This window comes from Chiloscyllium plagiosum, chromosome 5, assembly GCF_004010195.1.
Source record: "Chiloscyllium plagiosum isolate BGI_BamShark_2017 chromosome 5, ASM401019v2, whole genome shotgun sequence".
Taxonomy (NCBI): Eukaryota; Metazoa; Chordata; class Chondrichthyes; order Orectolobiformes; family Hemiscylliidae; genus Chiloscyllium; species Chiloscyllium plagiosum.
In genome coordinates this window covers 6,792,927-6,814,870 of record NC_057714.1, presented here as the reverse complement: position 1 = coordinate 6,814,870, position 21,944 = coordinate 6,792,927, and the positions used below count along the sequence as shown (strand labels likewise).

Genomic DNA, 21,944 nt, shown 5'->3' with positions numbered 1-21,944 from the left:
AGGATATTGGTTTGGCCACTTTTGGAATATTGCATGCATTTCTGGTCTCCTTCCTATCGGAAAGATGTTGTGAAACTTGAAAGGGTTCAAAAAAGATTTACAAGAATGTTGGTAGGGTTGGAGGATTTGAGTTGTAGGGAGAGGCTGAACAGGCTGGGGTTGTTATCACTGGAGTGCCAGACGACAAGTGGTGGCCTTACGGAGATTTATAAAATCATGAGATGCATGGATAGAGTAAATAGACAAGGCCTTTTCCTTGGTGTGGGGGAGTCCATAACTAAAGAGCATCGGTTTAGGGTGAGAGGGGAAAGATATAAAAGGGACCTAAGGGGCAGCATTTTCACGCAGAGGTTGGTACCTGTATGGAATGAGCTGGCTGAGGAAGTGGTGGAGGCTGGTATAATTGCACCACTTAAGAGGCATCTGGATGGGTATATGAATAGGAAGGATTTAGAGGGATATGGGCCGAGTGCTGGCAAATGGGACGAGATTTGGTTAGGACATCTGGTCGGCATGGATAAGTTGGACTGAAGGGTCTGTTTTGGTGCAGTATATCTCTATGACTTTATAACTATTTGACAGGACCAATATGTGTTGTTGGTAAATAGGAGCCCACAGATGCACTATTGTGATTAAATTTCCAGAAGGTATTGACAAGTCGCCACATTAATTTTTTTATTGTAGATAACAAATGCTCATGGTGTAGGGGTAACATATTTGCATAGTTAGATTTGGCTGGCAGAAATGTGAATACATGTAAATGGGTCCTTGCATGATTGGCAGGATGCAAGAGTGGAGTCCCACAGAGGTCTGTGCCAGGGCTTCAACTTTTTACAATTGAGATCAGTTACTTCGATGAGTAGACCGAAGGTGCAGAGTTAAATCTGTAGACACCATGGAGATAGGTAGGAAAGTAAGTTGTGAAGAAGACATAAGAAGGTTGAAGATGGATTATAGATGATTGACTGAGTTTGCAAAATCTGGCAGATGAAATTTATACATTGTAGGAAGAATGAAAAAAAAATTATTTAAATGGAGAACGGCTGTGGAATTCTAATGTGCAAAGGAATCTAGTGCATGAGTCTCAAAAGGTTATAGTTGGATTTTACGCATTATCAAGACAATGAATGGGATGTTATCCTTTTATTATGTGAGAACTTGTACATAAAAGTTATGCTTTAGTTATACAGTGCATTGGTGAAACAAACTTGACTACCGTGTGCAGTCTTGGTCTTATTTTTAAGAAGGGTGTTGGGACAGTTCAGAGGATGTTGACTAAACTGAAACCTGAAATGAGTGGGTTGTCTTTTAAAGATAGCTTGGACAGGCAGGGCATGTTTCCACTGAAGTTTAGAACAGTGAGGAGTGACTTGATTGAAGTTTCTATGATTCTGAATTGACTTTACTAGGTCGAAAAGGAAGGGATATCACCCCTTGTGATTTCAGTCTAGAACTCATGGAGGAGCTGTTTAAAAATTAGCCCACAAACGTGTGTGTGTGTTTGTGGGGTGGGGTTTGTGAGTATCTGTGAGAGAGAGTGTATATGTGTAAAGTGGTCTAAGCCTGTGAGAGGGTGCATGTGGGAGTGTGTGTGTGTCTGTGTGACAGGGAATTGGATAACATGGCTGTGCTTGGCTGTGATGCTCTCCACTACTGAACCATTGATTAACCATGCTTCTAGACTCATTTATGAACAATGGGATTGAAATGAGCTGCTTGGAGGATGGTCACCCGAAGGTCCTAGGTCGAATGTCCTGGACCGCTGAGTGTTCCCCAACTGGGAGGGAACACTCCTGTCTGTTGATTGTTGTGCAGTGCCCATTCATCCGTTGCCGTAGCCTTTGCTCAGTTTCACCGACATACCATGCCTCAGGGCATCCTTGCCTGCAGCATATGGAATAGTGTCTCACAGACAGTCACAAACCCCCCACCCCAGACACACACACACACACACACATATACATTTGTGGGATGAATTTGTACTTGCAGAGTAACACTGTACTTTGCTCAAAAACTGCATGAATCCATGTAAGACTCTGTTAGCTCACTTTTTAGATTAGTATCAGTCTAAACATGATGGCACAGACAGGGAACACAGTGGGCTAACACCTTCAACATCTCAACATCTTATCTGCACTGACACCAATTGTTACAGTTAACCTGAGAATGTAACTTTTAAATCACATTGTAAACTTTTGCTATAAATTCTGTGACTTACAATTGTGGACTCCACAACCACCTGATGAAGGAGCGTCGCTCCAAAAGCTAGTGCTTCCAATTAAACCTGTTGGACTATAACCTGGTGTTGTGTGATTTGTAGATTTGAGAGACTTCAGTTATGTGGAAACACTGGAGAAGCTGGGTTTGTTCTGTTAGCTTAGGAAAGGTTAAGTGGCATTTAAATTGCTTTGATATCGTAAATAAAAACAAATTGTTTCCAATGACAGAAGAATTGGTAACCACAGGACACAAAGTTAAGGTAATTGAAAGGGAACTATTGGTTTATGAGAAAACCTTTTTTTACACTACAAATTGTTACCATCACAACTGTGCTTACAGAAATTGTGGTGGAAACAAGATTCAATTCTAAGTTTCAACAGGGAATTGGATAACATGGCTGTGCTTGGCTGTGATGCTCTCCACTACTGAACCATTGATTAACCATGCTTCTAGACTCATTTATGAACAATGGGATTGAAATGAGCTGATTTGAGGTGTTAGTCATGTCAATTTCTTCACAGCATGAGCTACCACCTGTAAACAAGTAAAGGTGAAAAAAAGAGATACTTATAAAAAGAAAAAATAAATTTGATCTTTTTACACATGTTGGTACCTTCCATTTTTTAGCAATTAGGTTGCAAAGTACCAGTTGTTTGTTAGTAATTTTGTAGGTTTACAGACATTCGTCAAAATAATTTATGTTGCGCACAGAATAAGGTGGTTTTGGTAATTGTTAGGATATTAGAAATACATTTATTTTTGCAAAACAAATCTGTTGATTCAAGTGTCTACCCATTTAAAATTGTATAAATCACAGTAGCTGTGCAGGGCAACAAAGGACACAATGACAACAGTGACAGAATAAAAGCCAAAAGAATTGCAGATGCTGTAAATCAGAAATACAAACAGAAGTTGCTGGAAAAGCTCAGCAGGTCTGGCAGCATCTGTGAAAAGAAATCAGAATTAATATTTTGGGTCCCGTGGCCCTTCCACACCTTGGTTCAAAGATGGTATTACGGCACTTGGCTTTCAAGCAGTGCTTTAAAGTCCCTCTCTTTGTATGTATTAAGTAAGATTTTATCACTAGCTTTTTAGATGTTAAATAACTTTTAGTTTTGATTACAAGTCATTCTTTGAACCAAAGTGCCCACAACTACCAAGTCTGCTTTGCAAAAATAGGACAAGCAATGTTTATTTTTTGTAACAGACAACAGCCTGGATTTTATGGTTATATTGATGGAAAAACTGTCAAGCTTCACCACTGTTAGAACTCTGAAACTGTATTTGCCTTTATAGATGCTTTGTTCATCCACAGAATGTGCTGTCGAAGTCCCTAAAGATAAAAAATTTTAGAACTCATTTGTGTTGATGATGAACTTTCACTTTTGTGCTATTTGTCTATCTGTAAAGACCGTTGAAAATTGGAAGCTTGTCGAATGATGTGTATTTTGTTTTTTAAAGGCGTACTAGGTTCACCATTACTCATGAAAAAATGCTCTGGCACCGAAAAACTAAGTTTATGTTCATGACGCGTTAACTTTCTCCATAATAGCTATCAAATTGAAAATTTGTATAAGCTTGTATGTAGCCCAATTTTGATTATCAAGTATTCCAGTTTAAAAACATTAACAAGTACAGCTTTATGCAGCAGAAGCATCAGAGTCTTCACATCTTTTGAGGGTTCAATGGACAGTACTGTAATCCTTAAATTATTTTGTGACCTTCGGCGAATGACTCTTAAGATAGCACTGTCTGGTTGCAGTTGAATTCACAAGTAACTTGACTTTCAAGGGCTATTTTTGTAAGATTCCTGTGTCCACTTTATATTGTAACTTTCTTTACAAGCCATGTAATATTATAACCACATTTGTGAACAATGATTTTAAAATTCTTTGCATTGTAATTTTTACACATTTCTGCTTCCACTTTAATCCAATGTGTGCATCACAATCTCTATTCTGCTGTTTGCAAACTAATTGAGAAGTGAAGGATAATCTTTGCTTTTCATTTCTTGTTTGTTGTCTGTGAGAAATGTCTGGGTTTAACTGCTTACCCTTCTTGAAGACCTCATTGCTGCTGATGCTGGAGATCAAACTAGGTTCGAAAGGTGAAATTCATACCATAGAAATTTGTTAGATCTTTCTAGCCAGTTTCCTTTTGAGATCAGTGATGAGTGCTGTTACTTCGCTGCAGAGCATTGTTCCTTCTAAGCTGTGCAGGCCACATACAAATTGGCTGCTTTTAAAGGGCTGAAAATGTGTTGCTGGAAAAGCGCAGCAGGTCAGGCAGCATCCAAGGAGCAGGAGAATCGACGTTTCGGGCATGAGCCCTTCTTCAGGAAGGGCCCATGTATGTAAACAAACCACCCAGTCTCAATAAATAAATATTGGAGTCAGATGTTGACCACAGAATACCATTGTAGTTTTAGTGTGCAGTAGATACTGGACTCTTCAGTAAGTGCTTTGCGATCGAGCATTGATAATGAATTGTCATCAGGTGAGCCAATTGCCTAGGATGTAGGTGGCCATGTTGATAATATTCGGAATTTGAACTGTGTTTTCAGCCATTATGTTATGTGAAAATAAGATCTGTTGTGAACCTCTGTGCTGCTTGCGACCTGAATCCTGGCTGGTAATGAATATTTCAGTTGTTCTGGAGTGTATGACTCAATGCAAAGTACTAGAAAGGGCTCAAATCCTTCTTTCTTTTTTGGTCGTAACCGATGAGCCTGTAGATTGTGGCACTTCAAGTACTTTTTAAACGCAGTCTTGATTTCTGCCACTATCATTTTTTTTCAGGCAATGAGTTGCACACTCTCTTTCTGGGCGAAAGAAAACTCTCCTCAACTTCCCTCCAATAGTCTTACTCCTTAGATCTCTGTCACCTGCTATTGGCCTCATACTGAGGGCAATAAATACTTGCTATTTACTTTATCTCAGCCACTCATAATCGGCCCTCACATCCTCTGTTTGAAAATAAACAATGAATGAACAAACTTGCATTCACGTAGCACCTTTCATGATCTCAGAGCTTCCCTAAGAGCTTTACAAATCATTGGTTTCTTTTAATGTGTAGTCTCTGCTTGGATGTAACAAATATCTATTTAACACTTCCAGCAACAACTTCCCTTTAGTATTTCATAATTTCACCAGTGGGTCGATAGCTTAACTAGTAGCTATCATCGGATCTGCAGCAAAACACAAGACAAATGAAAAAGAAAATGCATGACAGGAACAGATGACAACATCACTGGATTTCCACCCTGGTAGGCAAACGTCTAGCCATGCCCATTATTAAGAGTTTGAATAAAAGAAACAGGTCTGTCATTGATTCTTTTTATTCCATAGAATTCTCTCTCTCACACACAGATGCACAGATATCTAAGAGAAACAACATGAGGCCATTTTTAAAAGAATAGCAAGTAATTCACTGGAGTTTCTTTCTAGAGGGATAGAATTGAAAAGCAGGGACTTTGTCAAACATGAATGTACTTGGAATACAGAAAACAAATATGGTCTTCACATTATGAAATGGATGTAGTGACACTGGATAAGGTACAAAAACGAGCTATTCTAATGAAATTAGAACGGGGAGATCCAATTTATCAGGAATATTGATCAGGCTTGGCTCCTTCGTCCAGAAAAGAGAAGACTGAGGGATGAGCTGTCAGAGATTATAAAAGGATTTAATAAGAAAAATAGAGAAATAATGGACTAAAAGTGCATGCAAATTTTATGAAGTGATTGTGGCATGCAGCTTAGTGTGACCTGTGCAGTAGGCTGCCTGTACACTGATCAAGAATTCTAAAAGTGTGTGCTGCTGGCGTGTGTTCCAGCAAACCCAAACTCTCAAAGAAGACTGTCCCACTTAAAACAAAGCCACATTAATTGACTGAGGGCTGCAAAAGATGATGGTTCAAATAAAGTGCAGGTAAGTGGAAGACAAGGCCAAGAGAAGGACTCCAAGACTTTGAGAAATTGCATATGTGGCAATAGTATCGGAGGTGAACTTGAAATGAAAACGTCCTACTGTACTGGGGTGGTCAGGAGGCCCTCACATCAGATTCCCCAAAGAGTATGGGAACAGGTGGTAAGAAAGGCAAATACCTGAAGAATGGCCCTAAGGATCTGAACGTAATTCTGGCAAAATGATTTCTCAAATTGGAAAGATCAATGAATACAACCTAGTTACATCTTTTGATGCAACACTTTTATATTGTGTAATTTACCACATACCCATCACTCAATCTGCAACGTTCAGGAGTCATGCCGAATGCTTAATATTCATAGAACCCAGAACATAGAGCAATACAGTGCAGAGCAGGCCCTTTGACCCTCGTTGTTGCGCCAACCTGTGAACTAATCTAAGCCCATCACCCTGCCCTATCCCATCATCATCCATATGCTTATCCAAGGACTGGTTAAATGCCCCTAATGTGGCTGAGTTAACTACATTGGCAGGCAGGGCATTCCACACCCTTACCATTCTGAGTAAAGAACCTGCCTCTGACATCAGTCTTAAATCTATCACCCCTCAACTTGCAGCTATGCCTCCTCGAACAAGTGGATGTCATCATTCCTAGGAAAAAGACACTCACTGTCCACCCTATCTAATCCTCTGGTCATCTTGTATGTCTCTATTAAATCCCTTCTTAGCCTTCTTCTCTCCAATGAGAACAGATCCAAGTCCCTCAGCCTTTCCACATAAGACCTTCACTCCAGACCAGGCAACATCCTGATAAATCTCCTCTGCATCTTTTCCAATGCTTCCACATTCTTCCTGTAATGGGGCAACCAGAACTGCACACAATACTACATGCGAGGCCGCACTAGCGTTTTGTACAGTTGCAGCATGACATCACGGCTCCGGAACTCAATCCCTCTACCAATAAAACCTAACACCCCGTCTGCCTTCTTAACAGCACTATCAACCTGGGTGGCAACTTTCAGGGATCTATGTACATGGACACCAAGATCCCTCTGCACATCCACACTGCCAAGAATCTTTCCATTGACCCCGTATTCTGTCTTCCTGTTATTCTTCCCAAAGTGTATCACCTCATATTTATCTGCATTGTACTCCATTTGCCATCTCTCAGCCAATTCTGCAGTTTATCCAAGCCTCCCTGCAAGATTCTTTCACACTGTCCACTACTCCACAGAGTTTAGTATCATCTGCAAACTTACTAACCCATCCACCATGCCACCATGATAAACAGCAATGGTCCCAAAACAGATCCCAAAACACCTCTAATAACTGGACTCCAGGCTGAATATTTTCCATCAACCGCCACTCGTTGTCTTCTTACAGAAAACCAGTTTCTAAACCAAACTGCTAAATTGCCTTCAATCCCGTGCCTCCACATTTTCTCTAATAGCCTACTATGTGAAACCTTATTAAAGGCTTTGCTGAAGTCCATGTACACCACGTCAACTGCCCTACCCTCATCCACATGCTTGGTCACCTTCTCAAAAAACTCAGAAGTTTGTGAGACACGACCTGTCCTTGACGAATCCATGTTGACTATTTCCAATCAAATTGATTATTATAAATCCTATCTCTTACAATCCTTTCCAAAACTTTTACTACAACAGATGTAAGGCTCACTGATCTATAATTACCTGGATTATCTCTACTGCCCTTCTTGAACAAGAGCACAACATTTGTAATCCTCCAGTCCTCTGGCACTAAACCTGTAGACAATGACAACTCAAATATCAAGGCCAAAGGCTCGGCCATCTCCTCCCTAGCTTCCCAGAGAATTATCGGAAAAATCCCATCAGGCCCAAGGGACCTTCTAGAATTGATAACACCTCCTCCTTACTAACCATAATCCTGTCAAGTCTAATAGCTTGTATCTCAGTCTTTTCCTGTCCAATATTACTGAGTGAAAACTGATGAGAAATATTTGTTTACCACCTCTCTGATCTGCACAGGGTCCACACACAACTTCCCACTTCTGTCTTTGACTGGCCCTATTCCTACCTTCGTCATCCTTTTATTCCTCACATACCTATAGAAAGCTTTTGGATTCTCCTTTATTCTACCTGCTAAAGACTGCTCATGTCTCCTCCTTGCTCTTCTTAACTCTCTCTTTAAATCCTTCCTAGTTACTCTGTAACTCTCCATCACCCATCTGAACCATCTCGCCTCAACGTCACATAAGCGTCCCTCTTCCACTTAACAAGAGATCACAATTTCTTTAGTAAACCACGGTTCTGTTACCTTATCACTCCTTCCCTACCTGACAGGGACATACCTATCAAAGTCACGCAATATCTGTTTCTTAAACCAGCTCCACATTTCGATTGTCCACATCCCCTGCAGTTTGCTGCCCCATTCTATGCCTCCTAAGTCTTGGCTAATCACATTATAATTGCCCTTCCCCCATCGATAACGCTTGCCCTGTGGCATGTACCTATCTGTTTCCATTGTTAAACTAAATGTAACAGAATTATGGTCACTCTCTCAAATGCTCACCTATCACTAAATCAAACACCTGGCCTGGTTCATTACCAAGTACCATATCCAGTGTGGCCTCCCCTCTTGTCGGCCCTTCGACATACTGTGTCAGGAAACCCTCCTTCGCATATTGGACAAAAACTGGTCCATCCGACGTGCTAGAGTTATATGTTGGGGGAAGTTAAAGTCCCCCATAATGACCACCCTGTTCCTTTCATTCCTGCCCAGAATCGATTTGCTAATCCTGTCTTCCACATCCCTGGAACTTTGAGGAGACCTATAAAAAAATTCCCAGCATTGTGACCACTCCTCTCCTGTTTCTCACCTCAGCCCATACCACCTCAGTAGACAAGTCCTCGTCAAAAGTTCTTTCAGTCACCGTTATACTGTCATTGACTAACAAAGCCACATCTCCCCCTTTTTTACCACCTTCCCTGATCTTAATGAAAGATCTAAACCCTGGAACCAGCAACATCCATTCCTGACCTTGCTCTATCCATGTCTCAGAAATGACCACAACATCGAAGTCCCAGGTACCTATCCCTGCTGCAAGCTTACCTACCATATTCCGGATACTCCTGGCGTTGAAGTAGCCACACTTCAAACCAGCTTGCTCTCTGTCAGCACACTCCTGTGACTGTGAAATCCTGTCCATGTCCTCCTTACTCTCATCCTCCTGTGCACTGGAACTGCGCCACAGGTTCCCATCCCCCTGCCGAGGTAGTTTAAACCCACCGAATAGCACCAACAAATTTCCCACCCAGGATATTAGTACCCCACTGGTTCAGGTGAAGACCATCCTATTTGTAGAGGTCCCACCTTCCCCAGAATGAGCCCCAATTATCCATACGGCTGAAACCGTCCCTCTCTGCAGCCGAGTGTTCAGCTGATATCTCTCCCTGTTCTCCGCCTTGCTATCACTTGTACCAATCCAGCAATAACAACTGTTTGTTCTCGCTCTGAGCTTCCACCCTAGCTCCCTGAAATCCTGTTTTACATCCCTGTCCCTCTTTCTACCTATGTCATTGGTACCTGTGTGGACCACGACTTGGGACTTCCCATCATCCAATTCTAACAAGCACACACATTCTACTGTGATGTCAGATTTGCACCTACCTCCACATATCTCCAGCTATGACAGGCTCATTGCCCATGCTGAGTGCCACATAGACACTGACATTCTTAACATCATTCTTGAAGCTCTAGGTCACCCATAACATGAGGAGAACCAGAGAGCTATTTGGGGGGAGGATGAGAGAGAAGAACTACTAAGTTTGAGGGTGTCACCACAAATACTTAGAAAACATTTCCTTTTGGGGTGGGGCCCTCCCAAAAGTAAAGTCAGGTACAAGCCCGTACTTTTTTTCTTGGCTGGCATGACCTGCAGTTGTTGGTCTGTTAATTGTCTTTAGATGAGACATCTGTTCTCACTGGGGAAAAATCCCATCTCTCAGAGCCAATCACATGGGTGGCAGTTCTCTGGACCCTGGAGCTTCACTGTGAGTGGTAGACTTGCTGGGACTACAGCAAGTCCCAGACGGAAGTGAGCAGCAGCGGAGCTGGACTTGGAGCAAGACAGAATGACCAGACAAGGGGAGCAAGTTTGTGGGTGGTGGCGTTGGCAGGACAGGGGCTGGATACCTTGAGGATGGTGTCTGATTAGCACAGGGGCCCTAAAATCAGGCAGCCCTTGCCTTATCTGGTCCGTAATAGAACATAGAACATAGAACATAGAAGAATACAGCGCAGTAGTGGACCACGACTTCGGGTTGTCCCCCTCCCCCTCCAGGACCCGGAAAACACGATCAGAGACATCACGTACCCTTGCACCTGGGAGGCAACATACCAAACATGAGTCTCTCTCGTTCCCACAAAACCGCCTATCTGTGCCACGAACTATCGAGTCCCCAATTACTACCTTCCATCAGAACCCCAGTTTCCAATTAACTCGTCTGGAGTCTATTTTTTTTCAGATTGAGCTCCAACTGATTGCAATACCCTATTGCCCATGTGGGTAAATGATGCTAAATTACTGCCTTTCAAAATGTTGCCAACTATTTACAGTATGAAAACAGGGTACACAGCACAAGGTGTTCTTCTACAGAAATACAGCAATCTTCACTGGACGGACTTGGTGCTACATTCCAAAATGTCTTTATGCAAAGTGTTTAGAATATGGGAATCACTCGTGCAAGGACTAGTTGAGACAATTAACGCAGATACATGCAAGGGAGAAAGAAATAGAAGGATTTGTTTTTAAAATTAGCTGAAGAAGCATAGGAGCAAATTCATGGCTGTGTTTATTCTGTATAAGAACCTCTTGTGCTGTGCACCCAGTCTGGATTATTGGCAACACTTTGTGGATTTCTTTTCCCTAATCAACCTGTTCAGTGATATTATTATACACTTTTGGAGTAGGTGGATCTTTGAACCCATACCTCCTGGTTCAGAGGTAGAGACACTACCACCATGCCACAAGAACCCTTACAAAACACTTTATAATAAATGATTTTGAAAGACAATTTTATTGCATAATCTAACCACCCAGGTAATAGGTTTCAACCAGTTTGAAATCTGAATCAATCTGAAAAAATATCAGAATCGAGAGTATGGTGCTGGAAAATCACAGCAGGTCAGGCAGCATCCGAGGAGCAGGAAAATCGACATTTTGGGAATTCTGATAAAAGCCTTATGCCTGAAACGTTGATTCTCCTGCTCAGATGCTGTCTGACCTGCTGTGCTTTTCCAGCACCACACACTCGACTCTGATCTCCAGCATCTGCAGTCCTCACTTTCTCCTCCCTGAAAAAAATCAGAGTCCAGACAAACCAATCAAACTAGGGTTTTGATGAAAGATCACTGGCCTGAAATATTAGGCTGGATTTTCATTCAGGTTTTATGACTGAAAGTTTGGTTCGAATAGAGGTCCTGTGTTCTCGCTTACTGGCAGCGAGACAATTTCTGAAATCTTCTGGGAGGCCACTTCCGAATTAATTACCTCTGCATTTACTATCATGGGTCTGTGTGCCACTGGCCCAGTTCAAGTCCAGCAGCTCTGGACACCTGACTGTTCCTAAGGAAAAGGTGGATGCTGCTGAGGCGGATCAGAGAACGTGAGACCGCATTGCACAGAAGAAATAAACAAAATCTAGACTGGTAGGTCTACCATGATGGAAGGAAAACCCTTCCCTTTGATTGGGACTGATCATGATTAAAGCCTGTTTCTCCACTCATGGGTACTGCCTGGTCTGCTCAGTGATCTCATAATTTTGTTTTTATTTTCTAAGTCAAGGTGATAACTTGGCGCCTTATAGAAAACTAGGTCAAGAAATTAACATTTTAGTTTTCTTAATATTATGACATAATTTGTACATTTTAGAAATATATGTATTCCATAATTTAGATGGATTTATACTTTTAATTGACTTTCCTTACATTCCATACTCCCAATCAAAAGGGAAAACATGCAAAGCTGAGATAAACATTGTTTGAGTTTGCCCCACTCTGAAGTTGGGGTTGTGCCTGCAGCAGGTACCATTTCAGTGATGTTCTTTGAAGTGAAGATATTTCACACATTATTCCTCTGTGTGGTTAAATTAGAGAACTATTCCCTAAACCCTCTCTACTGAGAACCCTTCTTCTTCTCCTTATTCTTCTCCTTAAGTTGCCTTGCTCTGTGTTGCCTTTTTGCATTCTCCCAATAATCTTTTTCCAGGAATTGTCTACTGGTCCATTCATGTCCAGGAGTAACTACTTCGCAAACAAGGTTTTGAAGTCAGCAATAAAGCCCCTGACTAGCATACTATTCTTTAGTGACTTCAAACAATTGTAAAATGCAAGCAATGTTTGTACAGCAATAATCAGAAGTAATCAACTAACAATGTAAATGTGGTTGCTGAACCTTTTTAAATAGAGCTGGTTGGGTATCTTTTCTGCAGTTGAACAACAATTTGTTATGATGTTGCATTTGTCAGCTGGAGTATTGAGTTCGAAATGGCAGGTTACAAACTGGATGACATCATAACCTGTCTGTTATGTATACTCATGTTTGATGTTCACTGAGCTTATTATTTTGGGTATTGAATATTTTATCAAATTATTCTGAAGATACTCATAAAACCTGAAAGATATGTACTAACAAGTCAAATTTACCATTGTACAACTCTGGCTATGTATATTGGGGCTTGATCGCTAGATGTTACAGAATAAGGAAGTTAGTATCTTTATTTTGGTTAATAGGATTTAGTGCAAATAATTCTAACATGTTATTTTTGTAGACCAGACTCCCACTCCTACTCGATTTCTGAAGAACTGTGAAGAAGTTGGACTCTTTAATGAGCTGGCATGTTCCTTAGAGCAGGAGTTTCGGAAAGCACAGGAGGAGGAAGATAATAAAAGGGTACGTGAGTATATTGTCTTGGTTTCCTACTCTAGAGCAATGGTTTGGAAAGTCTGATTAACTGCACTTTAACTTATGTGTGTGCCAATTAACAATAGCTTGCTTTGGTGTAAAAATGTATTCCTTTTTTTCAGCTGCTCTTTTGTGCTGTGCTAACAGAAGCTGCCATACTAGGAAAACACTAGATAAATGACTATTTGCAAGTCTCGATAAAAGATCCAACTTTAATGTCTAACTCTGTGTTTTCCCTGTGGTACAATTTATTCCAAGCAGATGGATTGAAGGTTTTTCCCTCACTGTATCTGAAAGAATTTGAATAAGAGAAATTTCATAAATTTTGCGCAGAATTCCTGATAACACACAACAGACACAAAGGTACTTCAGTTACACTAATCTATGTTCAATTCCACAAGTAGCTTCCAATAACATGCGCCTCACCTCACCATTTCAGTGAATCTTGCTGTTTCCTTTTCTCTCTCACACATCTAGTTCTAAGGACTATGCCTTTTCATTTAAACTGTGGATTGAAATGAGAAAAAGCCTTTTTTAAAATCAGTGTTTGGAAGAGTAACTTGATGCCTATTGCAGGTGTTGTGTAAACAGCTGATTGAGCAAGCAGCAATTGAAATTTGAGGTTCAGATGATTTGGAAATGTAAAGGTGTACAGACGTAGCTGAAGTGGACAATAAGAAGTCATTTGTTCTATGTACTAGTGACCAGTTATTGATGACAGACAGACATTTTGTCTTCCAAAGACTCAGTGATTAGTTCTCAGATAATTGAACAGCTTAGAGCTGGGAGCAAGTTACAGAGAGAGAAATGTTCAGTTCCTCCCCAATTTGGGAACAGCCTTTCTGTTCAGTTAAACCTAAAATTAAACCTGAAGAAAACTATTTTATCTGTCCTGAAATAGTTGTTGTAAGCTGGCGCCTTTAAGGTGACAAATCAGAGACCTTTTACAAATGAACAGGACATCTTGTGTCTCCTATCAACCAGTGGAAGCTCCTGACCTAGCCATTAGGAAAGTCCTAAAGGTCAACTCACCAACAGAACTTGGAACAAAGAGCAATGAACTGTCTTTTCAGTTTTTTTTCTCTCTGCTGTAGCCTATTTTTGCCTGTTCGTTTGTCTATGCAAAGGGTAGTTTGAGGGGATTGGACTTTTAATTAGTGATGTTATATGCTGATGTAATTTTCTACCTGTAATAAGTCTAAATACCTGTAATAAATTATGATTCTTGTTCAGTGCAGAAACCTGGTTTGTGCTTTCTATTGGCATGGGTCTGAAAGGTAATTTGGGGAGCTTTATATATTTTCTAAAGCTTCTGCAACAACTCTCTGAATACTGGGGCTCGATTTTCCAGGGCACTACCTCAGTGAAGTGTAACATAGCTTGCTTATGAAAGCATTTTTATTTGCCTTGTTGCAGCAAGTTTTGCATTCAACCATTCGTGACTAAGGAAATACCTCCTTACTTTGTTACTGGATTTATTGGTGATTATATTGCCACCGTGGGCGGCACGGTGGCACAGTGGTTAGCACTGCTGCCTCACATCGCCAGAGACCCGGGTTCAATTCCCACCTCAGGCGACTGACTGTGTGGAGTTTGCACATTCTCCCCGTGTCTGCGTGGGTTTCCTCCGGGTACTCCGGTTTCCTCCCACAGTCCAAAGATGTGCAGGTCAGGTGAATTGGCCATGCTAAATTGCCCGTAGTGTTAGGTAAGGGGTAAATGTAGGGGTATGGGTGGGTTGCGCTTCGGCAGGTCGGTGTGGACTTGTTGGGCCGAAGGGCCTGTTTCCATACTGTAATCTAATCTAATCTATACTTTGTACATACGTCTTAGTTTTTGAAACAATCTCCCTGAGTCTACCTTTAAAGAACCCATCAAGTCACCTCCAAGTTTTCTCCCTTTTGAATTGTTCAACCATTCTTGCTGTGCTGTCAGTTATATTACTTTTCTTGTAAATATTTTTTACACTTTAAAAGAACATGGATTCATGAGATAAAAGTGTGGAGACCAGAACAATTCACAATATTCTCAGGACGTCTTAACCATTGTCCAAAATGAGTTTGAATTCAATACTTTTGAACTCAATACCGCCAGAAATAAATCCTCATGGTTTCTCAGCAGTTTCAATTGTTTTGCTGATTGCGATGATTCAAGACTGCTAAGCATCACTTAAAGGACAATTAGGGATGGGTCATCAATGCTAACCTAGCCGGTGGTGCCCATATCCTATGAATAAATGAAACACTTTTTATAATTTGTACCCCCACATCCCTAGATTCCTTTGCTGTTCCATGCCATTTAGTTCTTTACACTGTAAGGTATTGCTGATGCCTTTGTTTCCCCTACTATATTACCTTCCATTTATTTACTGATTGATTTGAAACTTTACTGAAAAATCTGAGTGTTTAAATATCATTTTGTATTATGGTGCATTTTTTTCTCTCAAAGATTAGCAATGCAATTTGATATCATTGACAAATTTTGATTTTGGATTACCTGTTTCTAAGTCCAAATAATTATTGCAAATTGTGAATAACAGTAATCCCACTACTGAAATTAATTGCTCTTTATCTGAATGTGTGCAGCATCTAGATGGTGTGGATGTGTGAATGGGCTGAAACAAAGTGGTTTAGATTAGAGATATATTTTCATGATAAATAAATTCAGGAAATAAATATTTCAGACTATACAGTATTTTGAAAAGACAAACAGAATGGCAAAGGAGGTAGTCCTATTAGTAGGTAAGAGATAAGGACTTCAGGGAGGAAAATCATAACGTAGGATCAATATGATGAATTTCATGAATAGCAAGAGTCAGAAAATACTGTGGGGAGAAGTTTATAGCTAACACTGTTCTCCTGGGTGGAGCCTTTATTGAAGTATTCAACCATGTAATAGTTGTGCGAGACTTTAATCTTCATAGAATGGACCAATTAAATTGGCAACAGGGTACACAGGATAAGTGTGGAATGTTTTTATGATTGTTTCTAGGAGTAGTATGTTGTGGAACCAGCTCGGGATAAATCATGTTTAGATCTAGTGTTGTGTAATAAATCAGGGTTAATTACTGTACTCTTAGTAAAACTGGGAACTAGTGATCATAATACAGTTGAATACCATGTTAAGTTTGAAAGCCATATACTTCAATCTCAGCCAAGAATCTTAAACTTATGCTTAAATTTTAAAGAATGCCAATTATTTATAGATTTGAGAAGAGAACTAGCTTAGGTTAATTGGGTAAATCGACTAAAATATATGACCATTATTAACCTTTAAGGAAACAATTGAAAATATCAAAAACCCAGTACAAAATTCCATTCCATCTTATAAAGAGGTGAAGGATAGTTTTACCTGAAGGAAGGGGCATATTATTGTTCTGTGCAAAATTATAAGTACTGGGACTGGTTTAGAAAACAGCAAATGGCCACCAAAACTTAAATGGAAAGGGGAAAAAATAGGATGAGAAACTAGTCAAGAATATAAAACCATAGTGTCAGAGCCTTTTCCTATTAAATGGAAGTAGCTAAGGTAAATCTTGATCCCTGAGAGCCAGAGGCATGAGGAAATTATGGGAAATGGAGATTTAGCAGATATATTGAACAAACATTTTGCATCTACTTTAACAAAGAAAATATAAGTTGCATACCAGGAAAAAAAGGCAACTTAATGTAATTTACATATAGTAATATCATTTTTGGAATTTGGATTTCAAAAGAGCTAAATGCATGTTGGTTACTTCTGAGAAGTGTCCTTAAATAAAAAAATAACGATGGCAGATCCTATTTTTGGAACAATGACATAAATCCAACATTTATCAGAAAGTAGGTGAATGCAGTCGCCTGTGGTGTTAATGGAAAGATGTTTTTACGTTGAGTTTATGACCGTAGGGTAAATACTTAAGGTGATTTACTTTGTGTTTAGTTCAGAAAATATCAAGGATTGAGCAAGTTTGTTTAAATTCTGTTCCAAAGATATCATAATTGAGTTCAGGAGCAAGTTTAATTCTCTCCCAGAAAGATTGGTTACCTCAGCAGATGGGTTTAATTTTTAAATTTGCCAATGCAGCAAAGTTTGTGTAGAAATCTTCAGGTTATTAGAAGTGACAAAACTTAGACTGTCAAATTTGTGAAATATTCATGTTAGCAGACGTGGGAAAGAAATCATTGAACTGTCTCCATAGTCTACAGCAACGAAACTGTAATGAGTCAGAGAAGCAGAAACCTAGGATTTGAGATCAGGGTGTAATTTTTTTGGATTTTGAATCTCAAGAACAGTTTTGGGAATTAGGCTGAAACTTTTATTTTCTTGTTTTTCAAGTCTTTCTGACTGTCTTCTGTATTTAGATAGCTTATCTTTTTAAATTTCTTCTTTTGATTAACAAACTTCTGATCTGTTTTTAAAGAAATTCTGCAACCTTGTGTGAGTATATCTGCGATTAACCACCATGTTAAGTAATGAACCAAAGGGGAAAAAAGGTCCATCAAACCAAATTTATGTCTGGGATCTGACATATCCAGTATTAGCATTAACTTGGATCATAAAACTAGGTGCTAAAAGTAAATTAAGGTAATATCAACAGAGGAAAAGTATTAGAGAAATATAAAGGATAAAAATCCAACAAACCCTCAGGACCTAATGGCCTACATGTTAATGTTTTAAAAGAGAGAGCTGCAGAGATAATGAATGCACTGGTGATGATCTTCAAAATTCCTTCGTTTCTGGGAATGGTCACTACCTAACGAATGATGAAGTTCCTCCTCATTTGTGTTGTAATTATGCTGTCCCTGTTATTCTTAGACTGATTTCCTAATTTAGCCAGACTTACAACCAAATCCGAGCTATGGAAAACATTCTTTCTACATCCACCCTTTAAGTGCTTTCAATGAGATCAGTTTTCATTCTCCTACACTTCAGAGAATACCAGCTCTGTTTCCTCAATCTCTCTTCCTAGAACAGTCCTGTTGTTGAAGGAATTAGTTCAGTGAGTCTCTGCAGTATTCCTTCTATGGCAAGTATATACTTCCTTGGGTGAGGGGACCAAACCAGCACACAATACCTCAGGTGTGATCTCATCTAAGTCCTCTATAGTTGAAGCAAAATATCCTTAAATCCACGGAAAGCGACTGGCCCAGATGGAGTGCCCGGCTGTGCACTCAGATACTTGTGGACCAGCTAGTGAGAGTATTCATGAACATCTTTAACCCCTCTTTGCTCCAATCCAAAGTCTTCACCTTTTTCAAGAAGACCACCATCATCCTGATGCCAAAAAAAGTTTATGCAGCATGCCTTGATGACTACCGCCTGGTTGCTCTGACCTCCATAATTATGAAAAGCTTCAAGAAGTTCGTCATGGCTCACATCACCTCCAGCTGACCACATTGTCTTGGTCCTTTGCAATTTGCCTACAGGTACAACAGGTCCATGGCAGATGGCACCTCCCTGGCCCTACACTCATCCCTGGAAGATCTGAATACTTATTGACTGCAGCTCCACTTATAACACTATAATGCCAAGCAAACTCATCTCTAAATTCCGAGACTTAGGTCTTGGCTCTCTCTTCTGTAACTGGATCCTCAACTTCATGACCCATAGACCACAATCAGTAAGAATAGGTGACAACACCTCTTCCATCATGATCCTCAACACTGGTGCCCTGCAAAGCTGCGTACTTAGCCCCCTTGTGTACTCCTTATATACTCATGATTGTGTGGCCAAATTCTGCCCCAATGCCATTTACAAGTTAATTGACGACACCACCGTTGTATGTCGGATCTCAAACAGTAAGAAGATAGAATACAGGAAATTGATTGAGTGTTTAGTGGCATGGTGTAAAGACAAAAATTGTTCCATCAACATCAGCAAAATGAAGCAGCTGGGTATGGACTTCAGGAAGCAGAGTGGAGGGCATGCCCCTGTCTGCAACGGTGATGCTGAGGTGGAGATGTTCAAGAGGGTCAAGTTCCTGGGAGTGATGATCACCAACAGTCTGTTCTGGTCCACCCATATCAATGCGATAGTCAAGAAAGCACAACACCTCTACTTCCTCAGGAGGCTAAGGAAAGTCAGCATGTCCACAAAGATTCTCACCAATTTTTATAGATGCACCATAGAAAGCATCCTGGATGGATGCATCACAGCGTGGTCTTGCAGCCTTTTTTCCCAGGGCCACAATAAAACACAGAGAGTCATGAACACAGCTCAGTCATAGAGATGTACAGAAACAGACCCTTCGGTCCAACTTGTCCATGCCGACTGGATATCCTAAATTAATCTAGGCTCATTTTCCAGCACTTGGCCCATATTCCTCTAAACCCTTCCTATTCATAAACCCACCCAGTTGCCTTTTAAATGTTGTAATTGTACCAGCCTCCTCCACTTTCTCTGGCAGCTCACTCCATACATACATGAAAAAGATGCCCCTTAGGTCCCTTTCCCCTCTCACCTTTAAACCTATGTCCTCCAGTTCTGGACTCCTACAACCCAGAGAAAAGACACTGTCTATTTACCTTCTCCATGCCCCTCATGATTTTATAAACCTCTGTTTAGTCATCCCTCAGCCTCTGATGCTCCACAGAAAACAGCCCCAGTTGATTGAGCCTCTCCCTATAACTCAAATTCTCTAACCTTGGCAACATCCTTGTAAATCATTTCTGAGCCCTTTCAAGTTTCACAATATGCTTCCTATAGGAGGGAGAGCAGAATTGCATATAATATTCCAAAAGTGGCCTAACCAATGTCCTGTACAGCCACAACACGACCTCCCAACTCCTATACTCAATGCTGTGACCAATAAAGGAAAGCATACTGAACACCTTCTTCACTTTCCTATCTACCTGAGTCCATCATGGAAACAATGCATTGTCTCCATCTATACTTCCCACTGCCTTGGGAAAGCAACCAACATAGCCAAAGACCCCTCCCACCCTGGTTATACTCTCCCTTCCACCCTCTTCCGTCGAGCAGGTGATATAAAAGTTTGCATACATGTACGAACAGATTGAAGAATATCTTCTTCCCTGCTTCTCTCAGACTATTGAATGGACTTCTCCTATGTTAATTTTAATCTCTTTGTCTACACCTTCTCTGCAGCTAAAACACTGCATTCTGCATTCTATTCTGCTATCCTGATGTACTTCGTATGGTATGATCTGCCTATATAGCATACAAAACAATACTTTTCATTGTATCTCAGTACATGTACTGTAGTGATTGTAATGAGGTCAGCCAGGTGGAACTCATAGAATATAAATTCCTTGGTTAGAGCTGTTAATCTGGTCCATTCAGGGATCCCTGGCTGACAGAACAGGAGGGTGAAGGGCACTCCTTGTCACTGGCCACTAGGGTGTTTCCTTTCTTCCTGGTGGTGGAAACCGAATAAAGATTCGTGCACCTTGTGTCTCTCACTGTGTCTCACACCTGGACACACACACTATGGGGGCTGGGGAGAAATTAAGTCCAAAGCACACAGAGACAGAGACCCAATATTCTTTAAAAAAAAAAGAAGGAAAAAAGAGAAAAAAGAAAAAGAACAGGAGGGTCAGATATCCTGTTCACTCTGAGAGAGCTGGCTCTAAGGGAGCTGTATCAGTGTCAAGGACTATGCATGTGCAAATAAAGGGTGACTTGATGATGGGATATCACCCTCTGTGGAGTTATTTCAGTAGCAATGAGAGTGGGATTAATGATGTAACTATACAAAAGCACCCATTAGCTGAAGTCCATCTGGACTTCAAACAAGCACTACAACTGGTATTATCATTGGAAAATGCATCAAGTGGAGCACGAGGTATATTGGGTATTCTGATGGATGCTGACAGTCCGACTGAGCTTGGGCAACGTGAGTAAAGGCAATTGCATAGCTTCACTCAGGACATATCCTGAATAGAGGGATTCTAGGTCAGCCCACAGCAAAACCCCAAAAAAACAACCAAGCCTCAGCCTAATGGTCAAAACGTTCTTCAGGATCTGGGCTGACAAACCGTTGTCATTGCTGCCATTGTGCGGATTCAGGACAGCAAAAGAGTCCCACAAGACTTAATTGGAGTAAGGGAATTTTTAGTCCAGTATCTAGGAGAGTGCACACCCAGGAAGGTCCACCTATATCTGGTTTGGAACAGTGAAATTGCTTAGCAACATGCAAATCAAAACCCATCAAAATAAACGTCTGGTTAAATGGCCACCTGGTTCTAGTGGAGGTCAATACAAGCGTGGCTGTTTCAGTGATTGCAGAACAAGTCTTTAACAAAATTCGCACTAGATTCCAACCTTTAAGTACCTGCAAGACCTCAGCTAGACTGAGAACATATACTAGGGAACCTTTACAGATTAGGAGTACAACTTTGGTTCTGGTCTCTTATGAGAAGCAGCTTGTTCAGTTACCACTGATATAGTACTAAAGGCTTAGGCCCAAGCTTGATGGGATGAAATTGGTTGAGAAAGATTCACCTAGATTGGCTCAACATTTTTCAATTAGAAGATGGCTGCTGGAGTGATGCCCTGATTAAATTCATAGAAGCTTTTGAAGGTCTAGGGACTACCAAAGGGGCCAAGGACACCTTGCATGTTGACCAGGAAGCAATCTCATGATTCTGCAAGATTCGCCCAGTGCCATTTGCCTTACGGGCAAAATTATCGGCAGAAATCAGAAGGCTGGAAAGTGAAGGAATTATCAAACCAGTCAAGTTTGCAGAATGAGCAGCAATGGTCATACCGATTGTGAAGCCCAATGGTTCGGTTTGCCTTTGTGGAGATTTTAAACAAAACATAAACTGTTTGTCACACCTGGATAAATATCCAAACACTCGCATAGAGTATTTATACACAAAACTGGCAGGGGGTGGGGGTGTGTCCT

At 40.7% G+C, this 21,944-nt stretch overlaps 1 protein-coding gene across 5 annotated transcripts in view; it reads left to right on the top strand.

Moving 5' to 3' along the window:
- Positions 1–21,944, top strand: part of creb5b (cAMP responsive element binding protein 5b) — a 455,445-nt gene that overhangs the window by 84,745 nt on the left and 348,756 nt on the right. For all 5 annotated transcript variants that reach the window (XM_043689528.1, XM_043689526.1, XM_043689527.1 and 2 more), the window contains one exon: positions 12,960–13,081. In XM_043689528.1, coding sequence (XP_043545463.1) covers positions 12,960–13,081 — 122 coding nt within the window. The remainder of the gene's footprint in view (positions 1–12,959; positions 13,082–21,944) is intronic.